This window comes from Zalophus californianus, chromosome 13, assembly GCF_009762305.2.
Source record: "Zalophus californianus isolate mZalCal1 chromosome 13, mZalCal1.pri.v2, whole genome shotgun sequence".
NCBI lineage: Eukaryota > Metazoa > Chordata > Mammalia > Carnivora > Otariidae > Zalophus > Zalophus californianus.
In genome coordinates this window covers 13,058,771-13,081,980 of record NC_045607.1, presented here as the reverse complement: position 1 = coordinate 13,081,980, position 23,210 = coordinate 13,058,771, and the positions used below count along the sequence as shown (strand labels likewise).

The 23,210-nt window shown below is 54.5% G+C and overlaps 1 protein-coding gene across 9 annotated transcripts in view; it reads left to right on the top strand.

Annotated features, from left to right (window-relative positions):
* LOC113934370 (DAB2 interacting protein) overlaps window positions 1-23,210 on the top strand; it is a 188,510-nt gene that overhangs the window by 99,163 nt on the left and 66,137 nt on the right. For 8 of the 9 annotated variants that reach the window (XM_027615205.2, XM_027615203.2, XM_027615208.2 and 5 more), the window contains exon 3: window positions 6,231-6,379. The exons of the other annotated variant lie outside the window; for it this stretch is intronic. In XM_027615205.2, the coding sequence (XP_027471006.1) occupies window positions 6,231-6,379 (149 nt within the window). The remainder of the gene's footprint in view (window positions 1-6,230; window positions 6,380-23,210) is intronic. 9 annotated transcript variants of the gene reach the window in all.

Here is a 23,210-nt window from a genome sequence, read left to right as displayed (position 1 = left end):
CCAAGTAGTCTGGCTGCCTTTTCCTGGTAAGCTGGAGTGTGGAAGTCTTATGTTCAAAAGAGCAGGCAATTGCAGAGGGTTATGTGGGCATAGAGTGGCCTTCAAGTAGGTGGCTACCAGGAAGGCACCGACTTAATCCTGGCTTAAAATGCCTCCCCTCTCACCCCTGTCACGATGTCTGACCTTCCACCGTTAGTGAGTCATTCTCCAGCTGGGACCCTCTTTGAGGGGTCCATACCTCCCAGGGGAGGAGGCCAGGGAAGCCCGGCAGCTTGCTGAGGGCAGAGTCCCAGGAACAGGGAAGGAAGGAGGGCAGGAGGAACCGTCGTCCGAAGGACTTGGGCAAAGCCAGAGAAGTTGCTGGTACTGTTAGTGCCAGGCCTGGGAGAGCCCAGCTGTGGAAGGCAGCTGCTCTAGCTTCAGCTTTTTAATTAATTAATTAATTAATTAACTTTTATTTTATTTATGATTTTATTTATTTATTTGAAAGAGAGAGAGAGAACATGAGCAGGGGCAGGAGAGAGGGAGAAGCAGCCTCCTCACTGAGCAGGGAGGGAGCCCGCCCCACTGAGCAGGGAGGGAGGCTGCATTTTAGGACCCCGGGCTCATGACCTGAGCTGAAGGCAGACGCTTAACCGACTGAGCCACCCAGGCACCCCATAGCTTCAGCTCTTTAGAATCACCAGGTATCAGTGCTGGAATGGAGCTTGGTGATCACCCAACCCAGCCCTTATGATACAGAAGGGAAGACTGAGGCCTGGAAAGAGGAAATGTGGGGAGCCTGAGAGGTTCTTGAAGGCTGGGGTGCTGCAGAGAGCACTGGGTGAGGAGATAGGGCACCTAGGTTCTGCCGTGCTTCTGCTACTGCTTCGCTCAGTGACTCTGGGCAAGCGCCCTGCCCCCCTGGGCCTCAGGTGCCTTGTCTGTACCATGTGGGCTTTGGCCTGGCTGCCCGATCTGGGCCCTCTCAGCTCTCCCTGGAAGCAGGGACTCTGTAAGCAGGACCCCTTCCCAGAGCCTGAGCCTGCTGAGGTGTCAGGACTGCCTGCCAGCCAGTGTGCCCAACCAACCTCCTGTCCTGGGGTTGAGAGAGGTGGAACCATCTAGATGGGGTCTTCCCCTTCCTTTCTTGTGTTTTTAGGTGTGATTTTGGCATTCGTGCAAAGTTGCAGAAAGATCCTGAGAGACAGGATCTGTTAAATGTTGTTTAACATTTAACAGCTGTTAAAACGGCTTCCTTCCTTGGGTGCAGGCCTTAGAGACAGCCACTGGAGGAGGAGTGGGGCCTAGGCCAAGGGAGAGCCCACTGGGTTCTGCCTCCAACCTGAGCAAGGTCTCAGTGGGAGTCAAAGGCAGGTCAGGCCTGCTCACTGGTCTGGGTGTTGGAAGGGGAGAAGGCGATGGAGACAGGATGGCGGATGCAGCACCAAACAGATGATGGAGTTGGGGGAAGGGAGTTACCCTTGGGGACAGAGCGCGTACTATGTGCCAGGCACAGTGTCCTGTGCTTCGCGCTCAGGTTTGAACATGGCTCTGAGACCAGTGGTGACATGCCGCCTCTGGGTGCCCAAGTAGAGGCGCTGGAATGCAAACCTGTCATCCCCTAAGGTGCTGCCTGGGTGACTCGTGCACGACGCATGTGGGAGGCTGGGCCTGGGCAAGGTGTCCCCGCCTGGAGCGGCCAGGCCCTCACCTGTGGTCAGGGAGAGAGGGCACTCCCTTTCTCTCCTCTGGTCTGGCCTGTGGTCCCGGGTGGTTGGGGCTGAGCTCTCGGTTCCCAGTCTGGCCTTTGGGGCCTGTGTGCCGGCACATAGGGAGAGGGGCCCCACCGTGCCCACCCCAGGGGCTAGAGCCCCCCAGCTTGGCCACCTAAGAGCTTTACCACTTTCAGCAAGTGGCTTAACTTCTCTGAGCCTCTGAGAAACCCCAAACAGTCTGTATTCTGCAGCACGCATCCTCTCTGCATTCCCAATAACAGGCACCAGACCCTCCTGGGCCTCCCTCCTAGGGCTTGGGAGGGGCCCCGTGAGTGCCATGGGCAGTGACCCCATAGAGCAGGAGCTCCACAACTGGTCATCTCTCCCCATCGGCATCACTTGGAATTGACTGAAATGGGTGAATGAACAAATCATGTTCTGGAATTCTCTAAGGCCCTTGAGAAAGTTTCTCAGAACATCCTGAGGAAGGGGTGAACAGGGTTAGGGCCAGATGTCAGGATGGTGGCATAGTGGCTGGAAAGGGGTAAGGGAGCTGCTGAGAACTTGGGTCCTTCCCTCCAGAGACCCACAGGCCTCTCTGTCCTCCACTGGGGACTGCCCTGCACTTTGGTCGGTGGCACGGATGGAAGCCCAGGGGAGCCGTGTGGATCAGCTGGAATGGGTAGCCAGCCATCACAGAGAGGGGAAGAGGCGACACAGCTGTCCCCCCCCAGTCCCGCAGGCAGCAGCCTTGGGCACAGGGGACCGTAGAGGCTGCACACCCCATCTGGCGGGCTCTGTCCTCACGGAGTACACTGGCTGCTCGCTGAGCTTCCAGTCCCTGCTCTAGTGGATGAAAGCTGAGGCCTCCCCCTAAGCAGCCCCGGCCACTCCCAGCTCGCACACTTTGTACATTGGGCGTCTCTGTGAGGTTGCTTTAGAAAAAAGTGCTTGTTTAAAAGCGTTCAAAACTACCAAACGGGATGACATTCCATGGCTCTGGGATCATTTTGCAAGCGCGTTTATTCATCCACTAGGCATGACACCAGCCTGTCCCTGCTGCGAGACAGACTTCAGGCTCCTGGGAGAGCCCAGGCAGATTCCCGCCCGTGGTGGTCACGTCCCTTCTCAGGGCAAAAATCGGTGGTTGCTCTCTGCCAACATCAGTAGTCATAATAATAAAGCTGCAACTATGGAGTGTAGTGGCTGAATACTTACTATTTTACCGGTGATAGCTTGCCTTATTTGATCCTTCCCACAACCCTATAAAGTAGGTACCATCATTAGTCTATTTTACAGATAGGGACACTGAGGCTCGGAGTGGGCCAGTGGCTGAGAACACGGAGCAGGGGACAGGCAAACCAGGGCTCAGAACCAGCTGCACTCCACAAGCAGTCCTAGAAAGTGGGCCTCAAGAGCCCTGCTTTCCTGAAAGAAGGGACATGATTTGCCTACTGCCTCTCACTAAGGTTGACTCGGGTTTAGAATAAGATTTTCTGACTTGAAGATGCTTCTTGAGTTTGGAGCTGTAGCCGCCTCCAGAAATCATGTCCCTGGACCTGCTCATGAAGGGAAAGGAGAAAAGGCCCCTCTCCCTTCGGCCAGGCCAGGGCTGGGTGAAAAGCCGCCCTTGGCCCTACACCCCATGTAAGAGGTCAGTGAGCAAACTGTGAGCCCAGGCAGAGTAGGGAACTGGAGTCTGGGGTCTTTGATTAACCTTGCTATGTGATTTTGGGAAAGTCCCTTCCCCTCTCCGGGTCTCATTCACCCTTATATCCAGACTTCTGGATCTGAGCCCCTTCCAACTGTGGCTTTCTGGGAGGATGAGCATTTGCTAAGCCCGCTATATGCAGAGCCCTGAGCTGGGTCCTCTGGCGGACACAAGGTCCTTCAGGGTGTGATGGGGGGGTTAACAGGGACTTTCCGCTTCCCCTGAAGAATCACTCTCCCAACGGATCTGAGCCCCCTGTCCTCTTATTAATCTGCACTCTGCTCCCCTCATAGTGTTAACGGCTGGCTGTCTTGGTTACTATGTCTAGCACATAGTAGGCTCTTGATAAATGTGAGTGAATGAATTAGTGAATGTTACAGAGTGTCTGAGACCCCAAGGTCATGGTTGGTTTGGTGAGGGATGGTAAGCTTCAGGGAGGAGGCAGCTTGTCAGAGGAGCCTGAAGACTAGCCCTAGGGGGAGGGGCGGGGAAGAGGAAAGTGGCACAGTCCCACTCAACCTCCTAGAAGGAAGAACGCTTTTTTAAAAAAAAGAACTCAGAAATAGGATAAAGCTGTCAGTATAGCTACATAATGACTACAGAAATTGTGAAAAATGCCTCGTGGTTCTTTGTACCACAAGAATGTAAAAATCGTGAAATTTTCCTCGGTGTAGAAAATAAAAACCAAGACAAAGTACAAGCCCATTGGGGAACTTGCTTGACAACACCTGTGAGAGATGAACTCGTCCAAGTTCGCCAGGTGCATCTCCCCTCCCCGCCGAACCGGCACGAGGCCAAGGTTGGGGCACCCAGAGCCTACACGCAAGTGCAGATTCCGGCCTTCATGCCGAGTCTCCCAGAGAGCCTACTGTTCCTTGGCCTGCCACCATATGTGGTCCCTCTCCATTAGGGATTGCTCTCTGGAGGAGGGTCCCTCTTGTGGCCCCTAACACCGAAGAGATATTTGCTGAACTACAGCTGATCAGAGTAGCTTGGGTGACACTGAGCTGCCAAGTGAGAGGCAGTTGGACCCCGCTGCCTGGGAAGGCCTGGACGAGGTGGTGTTTCGCGTAGGCCCTAGAGGATGTGCAGAGTTTTGGATCAGAGAGGCCAAGGGAGAGGAATGCGGAAGGTCCCTGTTAACTCCCCCATCACACCCTGAAGGACCTTGTGTCCGCCAGAGGACCGAGCTCAGGGCTCTGCATATAGCGGGCTTAGCAAGAGTAAGGGGGGAAAGGTAGGAAAAGGGAAAGCCTGCAGAGGGTGGGCAGAGGAGGAGGGTCCTGTGGAAGAAGGTCTGGCATTAGGTAGGCCTGGAAACTGTGTGTCCTTGGGCGAGTCATCTTACCTCTCTGAGCGAGGTGTCTTCATTTGCTGAAAGGGGTAATGTTTCTCTGTCATTTTCTTGTTTGTGTGGATGACATGAGATGATGTGTGTAGCTAATGGTTCACCTCATCATGACTAGGGTGCTGGGGCCATAGAGATGGACAGATCAGCACAGGGCATGGCCTACAGCAAGGGTCCACCTCTGGATTCTTTTTTGTATGATGGATGAAAGGTGGTGATCAGATCGTGTACAACAGTCACTTCAAAATGAGTTACTATCCCCTTCGCTTCTGTCCTTATACCACCTGGAATTGAGGCTGGGATGGGGGGTGAGACCCCAGAACCCCTCGCAAATTCCTCCCTCCGGGAACTCTCACCTCCCACGAATTTTCCTCTCCCTCTATAGCCTTCTGTAGTTGCAAGTCCTGGACACCCCGGCCTGTGGCCCCTTGAGTCCCTAAATCTTCCCTCACCTAACAAGGGAGCACTGGTTCAACCTGCCTGCTCTCTTCCCTGTCTCTTCCATGGGACCAGGAGCTCCTGGGGTTCGGGGTGGATTAAGCTCTGTCCTGCGAGTGCAGCCGGGACAAATGAAATGGCCTGAATGGGGGCTCTGGCTGAGGTTTGCCATACTCGTCCTAGAAACGGACCCCTGCCCACCATGGGTCATAATGGGGCCCTGCGGCAGCCGGTCGAGCAAAGGCTCAGTCTTCTGGCAGGTGTGGCTGCAAATCTTGAAGCAGGCAATAGGGATACGCAGCAAACACTTCAGCCTCTGCCCCCTGCCTGAGCTAGGTGCTAGGGACCCTGTCCTTGAGGTGGTTGTCCCTGCTGAAGTACCAAGGTTCCAGGCAAGGGGCTTCACCCTGAGGGTCAGGGTCGGTCGCCTGCTGAAGGAATGGCACCCAGCCTAGGGGGCCGGGTGGCCACGGTACTACCAGGCGCAGGCCCCAGAGGACAGATCACACGCCTTCTCTCAGAGCCTTAGTTTCCCCGACCTCGTGAGTGGAGGACCGCACAGAGTCAAGCCGGGACGGGGTGCGGGGCGTGGATTCCTCTAGGTGGGTGGGGGCGTGCCCTCGTTCAGGGAAGAGGTGAGGGGGCCCGCTGCGGCCCCCCCCGGGGGTCCCCGCCCCTTCGCAGCCCCGCCCCCGCGCCCGGGGGGCTCGGGCGGCCTCGGCCGCGGCCGGCGCGGCTCGCCTCGGCGTCGCCATGGCAACAGCGGCTTAGGGGGCGGGGGCGACGTGGCGGGCTGGGCCGGGCGGCGGGCGGCGCGGGGTGGGCTGGGCCGCGCTGCGCGGGCCGGGCCGTCGGCGCTCGGTCGGCGGGCGGGCGGGCGGCGCGGGCCGCGAGCAGCTGGGGCCGAGCCCGAGCCCGCGCCCGCCCTCGGCCGCGCGGCCGCCCGAGCCAGGGCGCGGGTTCCGCGCGGGTCCCGGGCCCGCCGCCGCCGCGCTAACCCCGCCTCCCCTTCCCCCTCTTGTCGCCCCGCGCGCAGGGCTTCCTCAGCCGCCGCCTCAAGGGCTCCATCAAGCGCACCAAGAGCCAGCCCAAGCTGGACCGCAACCACAGCTTCCGCCACATCCTGCCGGGGTTCCGGAGCGCCGCCGCCGCCACCGCCGCCGCCGCCGCCGCGGACAATGAGAGGTGAGCCCACCGCCGCCAGCGCCCGGCCCGGCCTCCCCGCGCCCCCGCGCCGGGATGCGCCCCGGAGGGCGCGGGGACAAAGCGAGAGCCGGGGCTGGGGCGCGCTGGAAGCCGGAGGGCACCGCACGCCGCCCTCCGGCAACTTGTGGGGCCGCCTCGGACGGGGGGGGGCACGGCGAGAGGACCTTTCTCTCTTCCCGCGGGGTGAGGAGGGGGTGCCCGCGGCCCGGGGCGAGGCCGGACGCGAAGTGCCCTCGCCGAGAAGTCCTGCCTCGCCTCGCCTCCCCGAGGTGGGCATTGTTTCCCGGGCGGTGCAGTGCCCGGAGCTGGGGACCGAAGTGGTTCCTCCACCCCCAGGACCCATCCCCCTGCCTCTGGAGCCTCCGGGTGTCCGATACAAAAGGCATTTTCGGCTGGGTTTTGCCGAGACCCAGTGGTGAGGAAAAGGGTGAACATCTGGAGGGGAGGAGCAGGGGGCTGGGCCTCTTAGTGGGCACATCTGCTCTAAGTAGGGCGCGTGCTCCGCTGGCGGCTGGGGCGAGCAGAGGGGGCAGTGCCGGGGCTCTGAGCTCAGGGGCATTGCTTGAGGCTAGGGAAGAAGGGCCTCATCCTCTCCAGCCTGGGCAGCTGCTTCCCTCCCTCACCTCTCCACTCCCAGGGGTGTCTCCTGTTCCCTGTTCCCTTTTCCTGGGCAAGCCAGGAGCAGGTGTGGAAATTCCAGGGGGAGGTGGCTTGTGGGGCAGAGGAGGAGAGGGAGGAGGTGGTTCAGCCTGCTCCTAGTCACCAGCAACAGAGCAGGCTGCAGCTCGCAAGGGCAAGCCATCCTGTCCGGGTGCGGGGGCACTGGGCGGATACAGTCTCTCGGCCGGGTCCCCCTCCTTGAGCCGTACCTGCCACGGCACCTTTCCACTTGGGCACAGGCACCGTGATAGATTCCGGTGCCAGTTAGGACTGTCCCTGCTCAGCTAGTGGAGGTGAAAGAACAGGCAGGCACCAAGGAGCCTTTTCAGCACTCAGCCCCGACATCTCAGGCCCCTGGCATCTGCCTCCATAGGGCTGTGCCCCTGTGTATGATTGGCAAGTTGGCACTCCCTGTAGGGGAGGCACAGGTAGAATAAAAATGTCTCTCTCCTCCCCGTTGGTTCCAGCGGGCAGAGGAGTACAAGTTATAGCCCAACTCCTGCCCAAGGTTGAGTGGCTGTTTAACTGACCCCTGGCATCTTCCTGGAGAGCACCCCTCCCATCCCCAGGGAGAATTACTAGACCTTTAATTTCCATCAGCCCAGAGCTCCTTTCTCCAATGCATCCCCAGCGCTGCCTACAGCTGGTTTCCTGCCCCAGCTGCCAAGCCCAGCCTGAGGCAGGACCCTCAGCCTTTCTCTGATGGCCGTGGTGCCCCGGGGGACCAGGCGTGCCCTGGCAGGAGCATGCAGCCAGGCCAGAGCTCAGCGCTGGGTGCAGCCACTGCGTCTTTGAAAATCTCGCTTCCCATCTTTGTTATTGTCTGGGCGGCAGGCCACCCGGTTTGCTGCTTTTCCTCCCTCCGCCCGGCCCCTGCCTCCGGCTTTCTTCCCCAGGAACATGCCTTTCTCTGCGCTTTCCTTGGCGGGGGTCAGGACCCTCTGCACCCGCATGAGGGGGCTTGTGTACGTACCCCGTTTTGTGTGCATGTGTCGGTTGTCCGGGGAGCAGGAGAGACAGCAGGCGGTCCGGCCTCTGAGTGTGTCTGCCCTCCCGGGAGCAGACAGCATGCATGCCCTGTTTACCTCCCTCCAGCGGGAAGCCTGCACCAAGAAGCCGGCAAGTGCTGGCTGGCAACCCAGCCTCCTGGCTGGAGGTTGGGGCATGGCCCGGATGACCTCGAGCAGGTCCTGCCCAGCTTGGTCTCAGGTCAGGTCAGCCTTGCTTACAATGCCTAAGGGGCGAGAGGTGGCGGGGAGGGGGGAGGGTTGGGGTTCGGGAGTGAAACAGTAAGCCCATTTCTAGAAATGGTGCTAACAGTAGCAGTTGGAGCAGGATGTCACTGGCAGTGGTGTGGAATTGTCTTATTAATTTTCTATAAACAAAATCTGGCTTGGTGGCTTCTCTGGCACAGGAAGGGAGCCCAGATTTCTCACGGACAGGCAGAGAGACTGAGTTTGAAATCCCTGGACCCAGCCTTGGAGCTGAGATAGGCTTTGTCAGGAGACTGGGATCTCCTGCTTTACCGCTTGGCTTAGAAATAATAGATTTATCAGCTGCTTCGGGGATGGATGGGCAGATATTTCTCTGGGGCAGTCTCTGGAGTCGTCCTGTGTGGACCTGGCTGGGTAAAACCAGCTATGGTGGAACCCCCCTCCCCAAACGCTCATGGTCAAACCTGGGTGAGTGGAGGAGGAGCCTCCCTCTACTCCGACGTGGTGTGGTTGTACTCTTGAAGGCTGGGAGGACAGAATGGGCTGCCTTTGGCTTGGCTGAGCGGTCAGGAGGGGATTGGATCCTGGTTCCAGGGGACTCCCACTGGGCTGCCATGTTCCTGGCCAGGGAGGGGGTAAGTGCAGCCTCAGTGAAGGGATAGGCATGGGAAGGAGGGTGGAAGCTTCTAGGGTAGCAAGTGTAAGCCCTGGTCCTCGTGGTTTCCCCCTGTCAGTAAAGAGCATGGGGCACTCTGGGGCGGCCAGTTGGGTTCAGACTTTGGATAACGCTGTCTGCTTTAGGGCCGCTGAAGCGGCTTTGTTGCACGCTGTCTGCTGTGGTCTGCAAACTGCTGTGTTGTAGAGATTATTTTTTGCGCTGGAATTCTCTCATCTGGAGGCTGGAAACCAGTTGGTTCTGTGTTGGAATCTTTTGGCTCCCTGGGAAAGGAGTCTAGCCAGGTGTGGGGCCGCTGAGCACTGCTGGTTGGGGGAGAGGGCTGATGTCTTGGTTGTGAGGCCAGGGTCAGGCCAGCCAGGGCTTGGTGGGCATAGCTGGGCTCTGGGGTGCTCGAGGGCCACAGGACAGGTTTGAACCTTTGTACTTACTCTCTTGAAATGGTTTATGGGAGGTTTCCAGCTGGTCTCCAAAATCCCGGGCCCCCCTTAGACACTCATTTCTTTGGAGGCTTTGGAAGTAAGCACCAAGGACAGGTAATCATGCCTCCTGGATAAGGGAAACGAATGCTGCTCGGGGATTTTCCAGGTGAAAGGTGTGCTGGCAAAAGCATTTTTTGTTTTGCAGGCTGGAAATGTTGCTGCTTCATTTACAAGGCTGTCTTAATGTTGGTAAAAGCCATCTAGAATGTGGTGGTTCTGTCTTCCCAGAAGATAATTTCCAATTCACTCATTTATTCCTGGTCCTGAGTAGCTAGGAGGGTCAGCTGGCAATATTACACTGCCTTGGTGCTGCTGTTTCTGGGTGACTCTGGCCCTCCGCAGGTGCTGAGAGTATGCCCTCTCTGGCTCTCAACCTGTCCCCTTACCCCTGTAGTTACTCTGAAGTGGCCATACCCCCCTTCCCATTCTTCCCAGTTGGCCCGGTGCAGAGCTGATCCTGTAAACGTGGGCAAGCCAGGTGCAGGCATGTAGGGCTGCTGTGTGTGTAGTTAGAGATTGATGACCCCTTCTCAGGAATATGTGTTGCCTGGAGTTCCCACACCTGAAAGTTTCTAATGGTGGGATTCCAGGCAGAGTAAAGCTAGGGAGGGAGATACTTGGAAGTGGGGGTGGGGACCTTCAAGAACCCCCAGATGGCCCTGAGTAGGCAGGAATCAGTTCAGCCCCTTTGGGTGAGGCAGTCCCTGGGGAGATGAGGGGGAAGCTTAATGGGAAACGGAAAATAGAAGGTGGGATCCGTTTTCCTGCTCTAGTTGTTGACAGTAGGTGCAGGAGGAGCTGGGCATAAGGGCTTGGCCTTTCTTGCCTCTCTCCCTCCCTTGCCATAGACAGGGAGTGTTTGGTTCTCTGCCTTCCCCTGGGTGACGTCGAGATGATTGTGCAATTTAGACAGTCTCTGGGAATAGTGGGAAGTGTGTGGCTTTGAAGCCAGGCATTCTTGGGGCAAGTCGCCTAAGCTTTCTGAGCCTCAGTTTGCGCATCTGCAAAATGGGCCTCATGATGATAATGTCATTGGAAACGTTAATGTTTATATATTCAGTATATGTTTAATAGAGAGTGTCCCATTCAGTGCTGTTTCCTAGGCAACTAACACCAGGTCTTGCACATTTCTTAAATGTTTCTAAAATGTTATTAAATGCATAATAACACGTGAAAGAGGCTAGACTAGCATGTTGTAGGTTTTCAGTAAGTGAGAGTTACCATAGGTGGGAAAAAGTCAGTTCATTTTAATAAGCCTCTGTTTTCTCATCTACAATGTCGGACTAATATCAGGCAATCATGCTATGTTCTTCTGAGATTCAAGAGAGATACTGGATGTTGCTGTCGCTGGAAAGGTGAAAAGGGTTGTACAGAGAATCATTATTAACTTGAATACAGGAACTAGCAGGGCAGAGTGACCCTTGTTCCTGTCTGCATCGGGGGGCCGGTGGGGGACGGGACGGGATGACGACAAACTTCTCCTATGTGTATTTTAAAAGTCCACTGTTCCAGCTATGTTTGGGCCATACTTGTTTTTAATCATTTAAATGTTTAGGTTGTGTCCAGTGTTTTTTTATTAAAAATGATGCTGGTAATTAAATACCCGAATATTTATCTTTGTTCACATCTCTGTTTCCATAGGATAAAGTCTTAGAAATTGAATTACTAGGTCAAAGAATATAAACAGTGTCGGGTTTTTGATAAAAATGCCCCCCACTAAAAAGCCTGTAGTAATTTATACTCCCCCAATAATTTTTGAGAGTGCTCACCTGTTTCCTCACACCCTTAAAAACACTGGGTGTCATTAAAATGATCTTTGTCATTCAAATAGGCAGAAAAATAGCATTTCTTTGTTAGTTGCATTTCATTGCTGGTTAGGGATTGAATATTATTTTCTGGAGTTTAATGGCCAGTAGTGCTTCTTCTTTTGAGTCTTGTCTAATTCTGTCCTTTGCCTTCTGAACGTTCTTAGACAAGCCCCTTGCAGGATTCTTCGTTGCTCTGTGCGGCCGCCTCAGCTCTGAGAGGTCCATGTAGGTGGATTTTTGTTAAATGGGCTCCTGCCTTCCAAGAGGTATGGCAGGGAATTCATTAATTACCTGCAAGGAAGGCTCACCCAGCTCTCCTCTCCCTTCTCCTCCCTTCCCCTCCATAAGAGAATCAGGTTTAATTCTTAATCCGATAATTATCCTAAGGAGGCCTGGCATTTACACAGCATTTTGAGAGGTCTTCTGCCCTGCAAGGTAGGTAAGCAATGGAAGGGCTGTTAGATTCATGGAAACTGAGGCATGCAGTCCAAGGCACGGAGGTGGGACCATCACAGAAGCCAGGCCTGATGAGCAGGTTCTACCCTGTCTGCAACATTGTACTTGGAGCCCCATGGGCACTTTTGTGGGGCAGGGCTGACCAAGGCCCTGCACATAAGCACATGATTCTGAGCCTCATATCCAGAGAGGGAGGGGAAAGCCACAGAACACGACCTGGACGTAGGGAAGAACCAATTTATTTTTTGCTTTCTCATTTTTATCGCCCTCCTTTTAGATCTGTGGCTCCCTTGTGTATCTTCCAGAGATCCGAGCTGGGCAATATTTTTAGGAATGGTGGAAATTAGCTAGTGGGAATGGGATCAGCCCCAGGCTGGGGGTTTCAAAGGCTGGAGAAGCCTTTCTTTCTACAAGCTCGTAAGCATTTGTACATCTGTACATGCATGTTTTTGTATGTCTTGCAAGTATGTACCTGCCCTCATGAAGGTGTGTGTGTGTTATATACAAATGTCCTTGCACACGTCTGTGTGTTTGAAATGACTAATCACATGTAAAGCATTTGGAACAGTGCCTGGCACTTCGTATTGGGTTGGACCATATGAAGTGGCTGTTTTTTTAGGTCGAATATAGACATGGTTCAATCTAATAAGTGCTCACTAAGTGTTGACGGCTATCATTATTGTTGTCTGTTTTCTTATGTGTACATGTCTACCGCTGTGTGTGTGTGTGTGTGTGTGTGTGTGTGTTTGCATTTACTAGGTCATACTGTGTTATAGTGTGTTGTGTGTTTGAGCTCTCACATATGCACATCTGTGTGCAGTTTCAGTCTGGGTGTGTGGCCATTGAGCTGGCCAGTTTTGTGAACAAATTGCCCACCTGCTTGGGGAGAACCTCAGGGCTCGGCATACACCTGGCCATGAGGACAGCTGCCTTCTTAATCCTCTTGTGCCTTTAGGTGCCAGCAGAGCCCATGCCTGGGGTGCCAAGGGGCCTATCACATTCTCCATAAGTAACCCACCTATTTCCAGGCCCCTATGTTTGAGGATATGCAAATCGACTCTTTAATGGAATTCCTTTGCAAAATATTACTTGAACCAGAAAGTTAATTACCAGGTTTTAATTAATGGCTATTTTAGAAGGCCACAGAAGAGAGCTGGAGATCATAGGGGGACCAAAAAGGCAAGAAGGAAAACATTCAACACCTGGCTGGCTTGGAGACTCTGTCCCAGGTGGCAAGGCACACTTAGCTCTTTCCCTACTCTGACCTGCCCGCTTACTGCCCTGTGGAGATCAACCGTGGCTGAGTGAAAGAGAGCCCCCCCCCCCCCACTTGTATGAAGATACTCTGGTCTTCTTGCCATCAGTCCGTCCATCTGTGAGGAATGGCCTGGGCCTCATTCCCAGCCCGAGCTGTGGGACAGTCACTGGCCACTCTGCCTTGAAGAGTAACTCCTTCCCTACTTCTCCAGTGCCTTTGGGCTGCTTCCTGCAGTCCCCCCACCCCTACCCCTTCCAAGAGCCTAAGAGCCTGGGGCAGCTTCCTGCAGGGCCAAAACTCTACCAGGAGCCAGCTCCCTCCTCTCTGTGCTCCCCCTCTGCTCTGGTGGAGTCACCTGTGATCCAGCCTGCCCACCTACCTCAAAGGACAGACTGAAAACTCAGGGGAGATTATTGTGATGGAAATGATGTGGGAGTTCCCCCTGCCAGCTGGGAGTGCCAGAAGGGTGGCCTGTGTTACCATCCCCTCCTGAGATAGAGGGAATCTCTGTTCTTTGTGGGGAATGTGTGGGCGGGAGCTTGTGGGTGGACGCACAGTGTTTCGCACATAGCTCGGGACACAGCCTTGGCTGCCTGCCCTGTCCTCACACCACATGCCACACCTGGGCATGCACACAGAAGAATTGTCCCTGGCGTTTGGAAGGCAAACCTTGTGGAAGCCACCACTTGTGTGCCAGAGGTCCCCTCTGAGCCAGGTGGGTGATGGGATGAGGACCAGGGGAAAGAGGGAGCCAGGATCCCCAGCTGCAAGGTCCCTGGCAGCCTGCCTGGGAATACCTTGGGTATTCTTGGGGAAGGGTAGGAAGGGACCCCAAGGCTAGAGGTCAAGCCTCTTCCTGGGGGCATGCCAAGAATAGGTCTTCCCCTCCTACCCCCAATTGCACCCGCTCAGGAAGCCTGCGTGCGGACTCCTGGAGTTGTTACCTTGAAGACCTCAGCTGACGGCGGCAGCATGGGGCGGGCTGGTTGGAAGCTCTAACAGAGCGCTTTGTGGCAGGCACAGAGGAGATGCCCTGGGTTTGCCCAGTGAATAACTGCGTGAGCAGCCCCAAAGCTCTGTTCCTTAAAGGTTCTCCCAAAGGCAGCCTGAGCAGGGCTTTGCCACCCCCAGCCTCATGCCGCCCCTTGTACCTTGACTACCACAGACCAAGCTAGAGCAGACAGAGTGCAGGACTTATGGGGACTTGGCTCCTGGGCCTGGCTCAGTTGCTAACTCAGTGTGATCAACCTCAGAAAAGCCACTGGAGCTCTCAGTCTGTCCTCCTGTCCCTCCAGGGACTAGTGGGGCAGCAATTGGCCCAGCTAGAAAGTGGGCCTTACATTTCTCTGCGTCAGATGCCCTGTGGGGTGAGTTACTCCTTGTCAGGATGATTTCCCTCACCTCCCTTTTCTGGTGGGCAGCCTCCTTAGGGAAGCTGAGGAGCCCTTCTCTGGCCCCCTCTCCCAGCTGGCTCTGGCCACCTCCCAGTTAACTCTGCACCTGTCACCTGTCTGTTGGCCTGACCTTTCTCACACCCTCAGGGCCCTTGTTTGCAGGCCCGGCCTACTTGTAAAAGAGCACATTGGGCAAAGATAGAGATGCCACCCCAGCAGCGCAAGCCCTAATTTGATGTGACGTTGTCGTGGGGAGTTTTCATAGTGAGGGCAGTGAATTAGTGCAGTGTCTCCCTGTGCCCACTGACTAAGGGGAAGTTAATTTCATGCCCTGTCTTTTTGACATTTGTAATCAAAGCTTTGTATTGTAGCTGCAGACTGTTAGCACGTGAAGGATGTATGAGCTTCAATTATTGTTTCTGGCTAGGGAGGAGATTGATTAATAGATTGCTCACAGTCCCACTCCCTACTCCTTATTCCCCTTCCTGTCTTCTTCCTCCTTTTCCAACTTCCCCACGTTTCATCAGGAAACTGGGCCCCAGAATTGGCTCTGATTGAAGCTTCCCTTGTGCCTTAGAAGCCGGGGACCTGGCTTGTGAGCAGGACAGACCAGCCCACCCCAGGGAGGACCTGTATGAAGAGGAATTGCCTGGGGCCCCTGATAAAATGCAGATTCTTGGGCCCTAGCCCGGACCTTCCAGAATTAGACACTGGTGGAGTGATCATGTTTCACAGAGTTTGAGAACCACTGCCCAAAGTTTGTTTCTTTTGCACAGGGGCAGGAATTGTGCTCCAGGGGTGTGCCAGCGACTTGCCCAGGCACTGCCTGTGCTGTATTCTTATTGATGCCTCATAGTAAGAGGATTTTTTGTTTCCTGTTTCTTAGATGTAGAAACCAAAACTCCTCAAGAGTGGCAGTCATGAAATTCAAGGCCAAGTCCCCTGAGTCAAAGCCCATAGAACAGGACTAGCCAACATTTCAGGGCTGGACCAGGTACCTTTGGTCCCTACCTGGGAGTGGAAGTCTTTGAGCACAGCCTGAAGGGTCTCTGCTCAGGGATGCGATGGCTGTCTGTGCAGAGGCCCAGGCCTGGTGGGGTGGGCTGCACTCCTCACCGATGAGGCCAGGTGCCCTCTGGAAGTTGTGGGAGAGGGATGGCGGGCAGGGGGAGTCTGGGCCACCAGTAGCTGAGGAGATCAATAGTACGTGCACCTGAGGCAGTCACCCAGAGTTGGTCCAAGGCCCAACTCCACCCACTGCTTCTCTCTGAGCCTCACTTGCCCCATCTTAACAAAGCAAAACCAAAAACTAATGTCTCAGTGCTGAGGATTCTAGGATTCCTAGAAGGAAAGCAGCTGGTACAGGGTGGTGGGTTGTCTTTCCCAGGCTTTGCTGCACTGCCTTAAGGGCCTGAGGCCCCCAGAGGTGTCGTGGAACAGAGCCGCGGAAGCCAGGTGGACGAGGTGCCTTTCTTCTTTGCGCCCTTCATGGCAAGCTTCTCTTGGTGCTGTGCTGCCCTGAGGGGCCGCTCCGGAGGGGCCAGCCTCCTCGCCCGGCGCCTTTGCCCGCATTCTCTCATTCCATCCTTACAACAGCACTGTGAAGGATGGGTGCTATTACTCTCCCCATTTTGCAGAGAAGAAAACTGAGGCACAGAGAGACTGAGCAGCTTGCCAAAGTCCTATGGCTCGTAAGTGGCCGAACTGGGATTCAAACCCTGGCTGTCTGGCTTCATTATGTAAAGTCCCGCCGTCAGTCACTATTCTGAGTGGTGTCTGTTCACACCCATGTTACAGACACAGGGCCAGCCAGTAACGTCCGCAGTCATCTACCCGCCGCTTATGAGGCACCCTGCCTCGCGCCAGGCGTTGTGTTGTGTGTGCGTCATCTCTGATCCTCTCCACTACCCTCGTCTTATCCTCCCCCCATCTTATTGGTGACGAAACTGGCCGTGGAGGGGTAAAATCACTTCTCGGCGATTACCCTCATGATGGATTTAGAATCTAGGTCTCTTTAGACTCAAAGCCTGGGCCCTCTCTAGTGTGACAGCTGACACGGCGGGCACGTCCTGTGCGCGCCTCCCTCACGCCAGCCCGTGGGCCGCGTGTTCTTGTCATCCCAGGTTTACAGCCGGGACACAGCAGTCGCATGGCTAGAACGGCAGAGCCGGGACTTGAACCCAAGTAGTCCGGCTCCCAAGTTTATGCTCTTAACCGCTGCCCAGCATTGCCCTTCTCCCTTTTCTACAGATGAGGAAACCCAGGCTCTGTCAGGTAAAAGCCACTTGCCCTGCGTCAGACGGGATGTGCGTTGCAGAGGGGGGATTTGCACCTAGATCTTTCTGGAGTGGTTTACTGTCTTCCTGCTGAGAGAACACGAGAGCCGCCCGTGGGGGCTCCCGGGGGCTGTTGTGGGTGCTCAGGTCCTGAGGCCACGGTGACATGGAGGCAGGCCTTCCTCCTGGCCTCATTGTTTGGGGGGGGTTCTCCAGGATGTGAGGGTAGGGCCCACTTGGTAACTGTTCCCTGCATTTGTACTTAATCAGTGATAACACGTGTCTAGTTCCATGGGCCCCTCAGGGTTCTGGGCTCCCATATTTCTTTTTCTCTTGGCAGAGCTGATGAGCTGTGGCTGCATTTAGATCTATTAATTCGTAGTGCTGGGTGAGATCGGGCAAGTGGAAGAGGTCATGGGCCGGCAAACTGGCCTTGTGCCGCACCTCCCTTTCTTCCCAGGGTCAGCGCATAGAGGTGACTTTCATCATTGTCCAGGTGGGCGAAGGAAAAGCAGAGTGGTGATGGCAGGCAGGAACTCCCCAGGCCAGCCTTTGTTGTGGACCTCTGGGGAGATGGGGGAGCCTGGCGCCCACGGGGCCGCTGATCGTGGCTGGGGCCGCACTCCTGACTGATGAGGCCTGTGAGGCCGGTGCGGACCTGAGGTGTTGCTCAGCACAGCTGCTAGGCCTGCGAGGGGGCTGGGAGTCGGTGCGGGGCAGTGGCAGGACAGGGTCGGGTGCTCTGCCGGCGGTCCCATGGAAGCTGCCTGAGGTGGTCTTACCCAGTTGCCCTGGGATGTGCAGGCCACACTTTTGACGGCTGTTTATAAGAATGGTGAAAACCCAGTGTGAGGGATTTCAGAGTCCAGGGATGATGGAGCTGGCAGGGGACTTAGTGAGCAATCTGGCCAGAGTTTCTCAAACTCGACTCCTGAGGTTCCTGGAGGTGAGGCTAGGTATTTTCCTCCTCAGGGATTGTGGGCATCTTCACTCTAGGCGACTTATTCTTTGATCCAGGACATTGAAGGCCCTGAGAGGCCCTGAAGTAAAGAAACCAGTTTCATCTTGATTAATCCAGGGCTTCCTGTCCCGGCGCCCCACTCCAGGAGCATCTGCAGAGCCGCAGTGCTCCGCCAAACATTCTTTAGTAAACACTAATTTGAGATGTTACCTCTCCTTAGAAGCATGCTTTTAAGAAGGATCTTTGGAAGTATTCCATGCCTTCAGGACCTACAGGAGTAAGCTTTGAATGATGGCGTTGCTAGCCCAGCAGGTGGTATGGGAGTATGTTGTTTTGGAAAAACGCATCCCCAGGTCTTCAGAATCATTCCTCAGGGCAGCTGCCGGCTCTCCTCTGTGGGGTGGGGCTGGTTCTGGTCAGTTTTCCGTGGGCCCGGGACGTGGGGGATTTATTTCTCCTTTTGCAGCCTGGATGGCTCCCTTCTTGTTCCCAGCAGCTTGGGCTCCCTGCTTGCTCTGGGCGTCCCCATCCCCCTCTGGACTCCTGCAGAAGGCAACAGCCAGGCAGAGGCTGCCCGCTGATTTGCATAATTGCACCGTCCCCTGAATAATTAATAAAGCTCTGTCCTTGCTGGGAGCAAAGACTGCACCATTATGGATGGGTTTGCCATGGATGGGTTTGCCAGAGCTCTTCCAGGGAGCCAATGATTCCCGGACTCCTTGGCTTTTCCTGGCATGAAGTTCCCCCCCCCGCCAGAGAGAGAGAGGGCACTGGGTTATGTGTGTGTGTTGGGGGGTGGTGGTGTCTGCGTGATGCCTGTAGCATCATAATGGGCGGGGCTGGTAATACATTTGCTACTTCCAGGACCCACAAATGGGGTCTCAGGCACACAAATGATTTGGGATTTTCTATTCTGCTTTCTGTGGTCCCACAAACTAACTCTTCTTTGAAGTATGATCAACTGTTGTAGAGACTTATCTCCCTTTTCTGGTAGCCTGGAGGAACCACTGTTGACTCAGAGGGTAAGGGCAGTGGTAGTGAGTTTGCAGGCAGGAGCAGGGGACAAAGGGGCATTTCTGCTTGAGGCCTTTCTTATTTTTCAGACCCTCCAAGTTTCTGGGTTTCTTGAGGTCAGGAGTGGCTTGAGAGTGACTTGTATCTGAGGTTTCTAAGTCCCTTTTTTATGTTGTTTTATGGAAGTGAATTTTCCCTCTGTAGATGTGGTCTTGCCTCCCTGCCATGCTAGAAAGGGAGGTTGAAGGCTGGGTCTGCTCCTGACCTGTTCACATTAGGGAAGCTCCTATAGTCTCTCTAAGCCTGTGGTGTCCTTGAAAGGCCTTGGTCTCTTCCCTGCCTCCTCTCATGGTCTAAAGCTTCTGTACGAGTGTTTCTCAAACTGGTTTCCACAGAACACCACATTCTTGTAGATGTTAATGAGTGCTTGACCATTAAGAGATGAGGGGATTCTGTAGTTCAAACAGGTCAGGGAAACATCCAGTGAACCAAAGCAAGTAAGTTTCTTCAGTGCTTGAGTCCTGGGAGCCTTGAATGTGCTAATGTGCATCTGGCTGTCCAGGAGGGTGTATAGGACACTCTGCTTCCCATCCATCCACGTGGACTATTCCAGGGCCTGCTTGCTCATCTCCAGTCATGGGGAGATGTCCATGCCACTGCTGGGCAGTGCCAACTCTTGGAAACCTTCCCCTTTGTTGAGCTTCCCTAGCCAACATGTGTGTGGCATTTCATCATTACCATTTGGCCCTCATACCAGCTAGGGAGGTGGCAGGGATTATCCCATTTTACAGTTAAGGAAACTGAGACTCAGAGGATAATTATCTCACCCCAAGGCCCATAGATGGTGGTAGAGTTGGCATTTAAACCTATGTCTGCTAGCTGGACGTTTAGTTTTTTTTCCCCTTGGCCACAAAGAAACCATTTGTTCCAAATGAAGGTCAATATGTTGGCTGGCATTGGTCCTTGGGACAATAGGGACCTGTTCCTCCCACAGCCCCCATCCCAGCTTGGTTCTAAGTTTCCGGGAGTGGGAAGTAGGAGGTAAGCTAAAACCCTGTTTAAAAGTATCCCAGCTGTGGGGCCTGCTTCTGGAGCCATATGCAGATATGGACATAAAACTACTAGGTGTCCCACTCATCAAGCCATTCCTGACTCTCTTTTCTTCTGCTTTCTCTTTTTTATAGGGTGGGGATGTTAGAAGTGCCCCAGGAGCTAGGTAGGCACTTGTCTCAGGCGGGTGGTGATGGTCAGGGAGCGGTGGAGAGCAGGTGAGTACAGCTACCATCTCTTGCTCTAGGTGTTTCTGAGAGCTATTGCCCAGGCCTGGTGGATGGCCAGGGGCAGCCTGGGGCGAACCTGTTTACAGTGGCTAGGCTTAGAGCCCTGCACTGAGGCTGAGGTGTGACTCCAGGACCTAGGCCAACTGTTTTATGTCTCAGGAGCCTCCTTGGGTCGCACCGTGAAAGGGACTGCATTGCCCCCAAGTGGCACGGCCACCTTGTTCTCTTAGAGAGCAAGCCACTACAAGGACACCCTGATAAACTGAATTTTGCTCTGCTGACACACGGACCTAGGTGTGGATCAGGCTTCCTAACTTCCTGTGTGATCTGGGCCAAGTCACCTAATCTCTGAACCTTGATCTCCTCATCTTTAAAATGGGTGTGATAATGGTGCCTGCCTCCTAATGTTCTTAGGTCATATGGGATCATGTTTTTCATATGATAATTTTATGATCTCTCTTGTGCACACACACACTCTCACATTTGCATACGCCATGCTTTTTTTTTTTAGATTTATCAGAGCTCGAGTGAGCACGGGTGGGGGGAGGGTCAGAGGGCGAGGGGGTGAGAGAGAGAGAGAGCAGACTGCCTGCTGAGTGTGGAGCCTGATAGGCGACTCGATCCCATGACCCCGAGATCATGACCTGAGCTGAAATCAAAGTCGGACGCTTAACTGACTGAGCCATGCAGGCGCCCCTGCACATGCCATGCTTTTGAGCTTCTGTGTGAGACCCCAATGCCCTGCCCGCAGATGCGGCCTAGCTTTCCCAGGGTCCCACCCCATCATGTAGCGGGAGACAGCCCAAGACAGACATGAAAAGATGTTTGTGTGGACATTTCTCCCACTTAGAAAATCAATATTCTGTGGTCTGCCTAATTGTTCTGTTGCTGCTAAATGAGTCATTATGGAGGGAGAATAGCAAGTGCATTGTGAGATTAATGGGAAAAAATAGTTGGCAAATGACTTTGGTTTGCTTCCGAAACTCTGAGAAGGTGTTACTATGAGAAATCTGGAGAGCCATGCGAGGCTGTGTCTCAGGAAGCAGCTATTAGCATTGTGAGGAGGCTCCAGAGGTAGTGGATGGTCCGAGAGGGTCCTTTTAGGGCAGGGCACCGATTTGAGTATCATAGGGGTTGGAATCGGAGTTACTGAGGGAGTCTGTGGTGGGATAGGGAGCTCCGATGGCCTGGCCCCAAGGCGGGGGGATACTGTTTAGTTACCCTACATTCTAGGCGGTGCTCCGGGGATGCAGGGGTGAGCACAGCCAGCCCTGGCCCCTCCCGGGGTGGAGGAGACAGGCTGCAGCGAAACTGTCCCACAGGTAAAGGTGTCATTACGGTTGAGGTATGTGTCCTGAGGGCCGGGAATGCCTAGAACTAGTGGGTTTGATCTGGCTGAGGTGGTGGGGACGGAGTGAGCTAAGCTCTTAGGGAAGAGCCTTCTGGGCAGAGGGACGAACTTGTGCAGACTCAGTGTGTCTGGGAGCAAGGAGCTAAAAGAGGGCTTGTGTGGCCTTAACCCTCACAGCAGTCCTAGGAAGTGGATACTTGCTCACTTTTACAAGTGAGGAAACTAAGACTGAAGATGCTTAAGAGACTCGCCAGAGATCACATAGCCTTCCATGGCAGAGATTTGAACCCAGGCCTCTGTAACTAATTGTGTGCCTGGCCTGGGAGCTGCTCTTAGCACCTGCTGCCCTTGCAGGTGTCTCCACAGCCAGGTCCAGGACCGCACTCCTGTAGGGCGGGGGACCTAAGAAGTTCCTGAGCTGGGGAGATCCCAGATTCCAGAGAGAGGGAGCCCCATCAGCCCTAAAGCCGGACCTCTGCCTTTGGGGGGCTTTGTTTCCTCCTAATAGCAACATGACTTGGGTAATTTTCTGTTGATCAAAATGCCAAGTCAACTAATGACTCCTTTTTGAAAAAATTCTCTAATGTATTTCTCTCCCCATGAAGTGGGTTGGTTTATTTCCTGCCATTAATCCCTGCTGGCCTGTCATCTGGTGGGCCCTATGGGCTGCCTGTAGAAGTGGGATGGAGGTGTGGTCAGTTCAAGGTGTTTGGGGACCTATGGACTTCCTAGGGTTTTAGGAAGTGGCAGCTGCAGATGGGGAGTAACCAAGTATTCATTTTGAGCACTGGGATGGGGCCATCAGAGGTCATCCCACCTTTTCTTGGTCCCTGGAGACAGCAGAGCATCATGGTACCAAGGAGTCTGGTAAGATTCCAGAGCCCTACCTGAGAGGGTCAGAATCACAGGTCTAGAATTGGCTCCAGGCTGTATTCTTGAAAAGCCCTGGCATGATTCGGAGACCCACTGAAGTATTGAGATCTCCAGCGAGTAGCTGTGGATTCTCCCCTCTCTGCAAGAGTCCCAGGTCTCTGAGGGATGTCGGTGGTAGAGGTGGCAGGTTATCAGACTGCATAGTAACCTTGTACCACTGCCTGCTCCAGCTTGGGGAGCCAAGCCTCACTGCCCCCAGGGACACTGGTAGGACAAAGCAATGTGGGGAGCTGAGCCCCAGAGGAGACAGGAACTCAGCCTATGGTGCTTTGCCACTGCTCTTGGCTGAAAGCCCACTTTCAGCCCAAGCTCAGATTGGATTGACTCTTCCCTACCCCTCCAAATATAAACCACAGCCCCCCTGGCAGAGGCTGAGTGTTTATTTGGTCTGGTTGAAGAGCCCCAGCTGAGGGCCCTTTGTCCTGCTCAGATTCCACTTCCAAAAGAATTCTGCTTAGTTCTTCAGATATACAGCAGGCCATCTCCTATGGGGTTCCAGGCAGGTCTGTGGCTGGCCCTGAGGGTACAGAGGGGATCTAGTCCTGTCTCAGCTCTTAGTGTGCTGCCAGAGGGATTTATCAGTAACCCCCTCCCCGGAGTTGGTGCCCTGAGGTCTGCCTTCTCAGGGAGCCAGTCCCTCTCTCAGAAAATCAAGCAGGCCAGACCTACTCATGGTGGTATTCCAGGGTCCCTGCAACACCTCTGACTCTGGGTACCAAATCTGGAGTCTCCTCATAGTCAGTCCCTGTTCTTTCATGGTGGCAAACTGAGCCTAGGCAGATGCGAAGCAGAAGTAGCCAGATCAAGTCTTGTCCCACACACTTTTTCTTCCACCGGGCGATGGATGGATTCCAGAGTCTTACATCCTTCAAATTCTGCTTACATCCCTCAAATTCTGCCCCAGCTTGGGCACTCTGTTCTGCTTGTTTTCATGGTGCTCTCTTGTTTGCAGGTAGACAATGGCCTATCCCCTGAGTTTGGTTCTTTGACCAACCTGGGGAACCCGGGCTGCTCAACAGTAAGCCTGGTGATTTGTCACCACACATT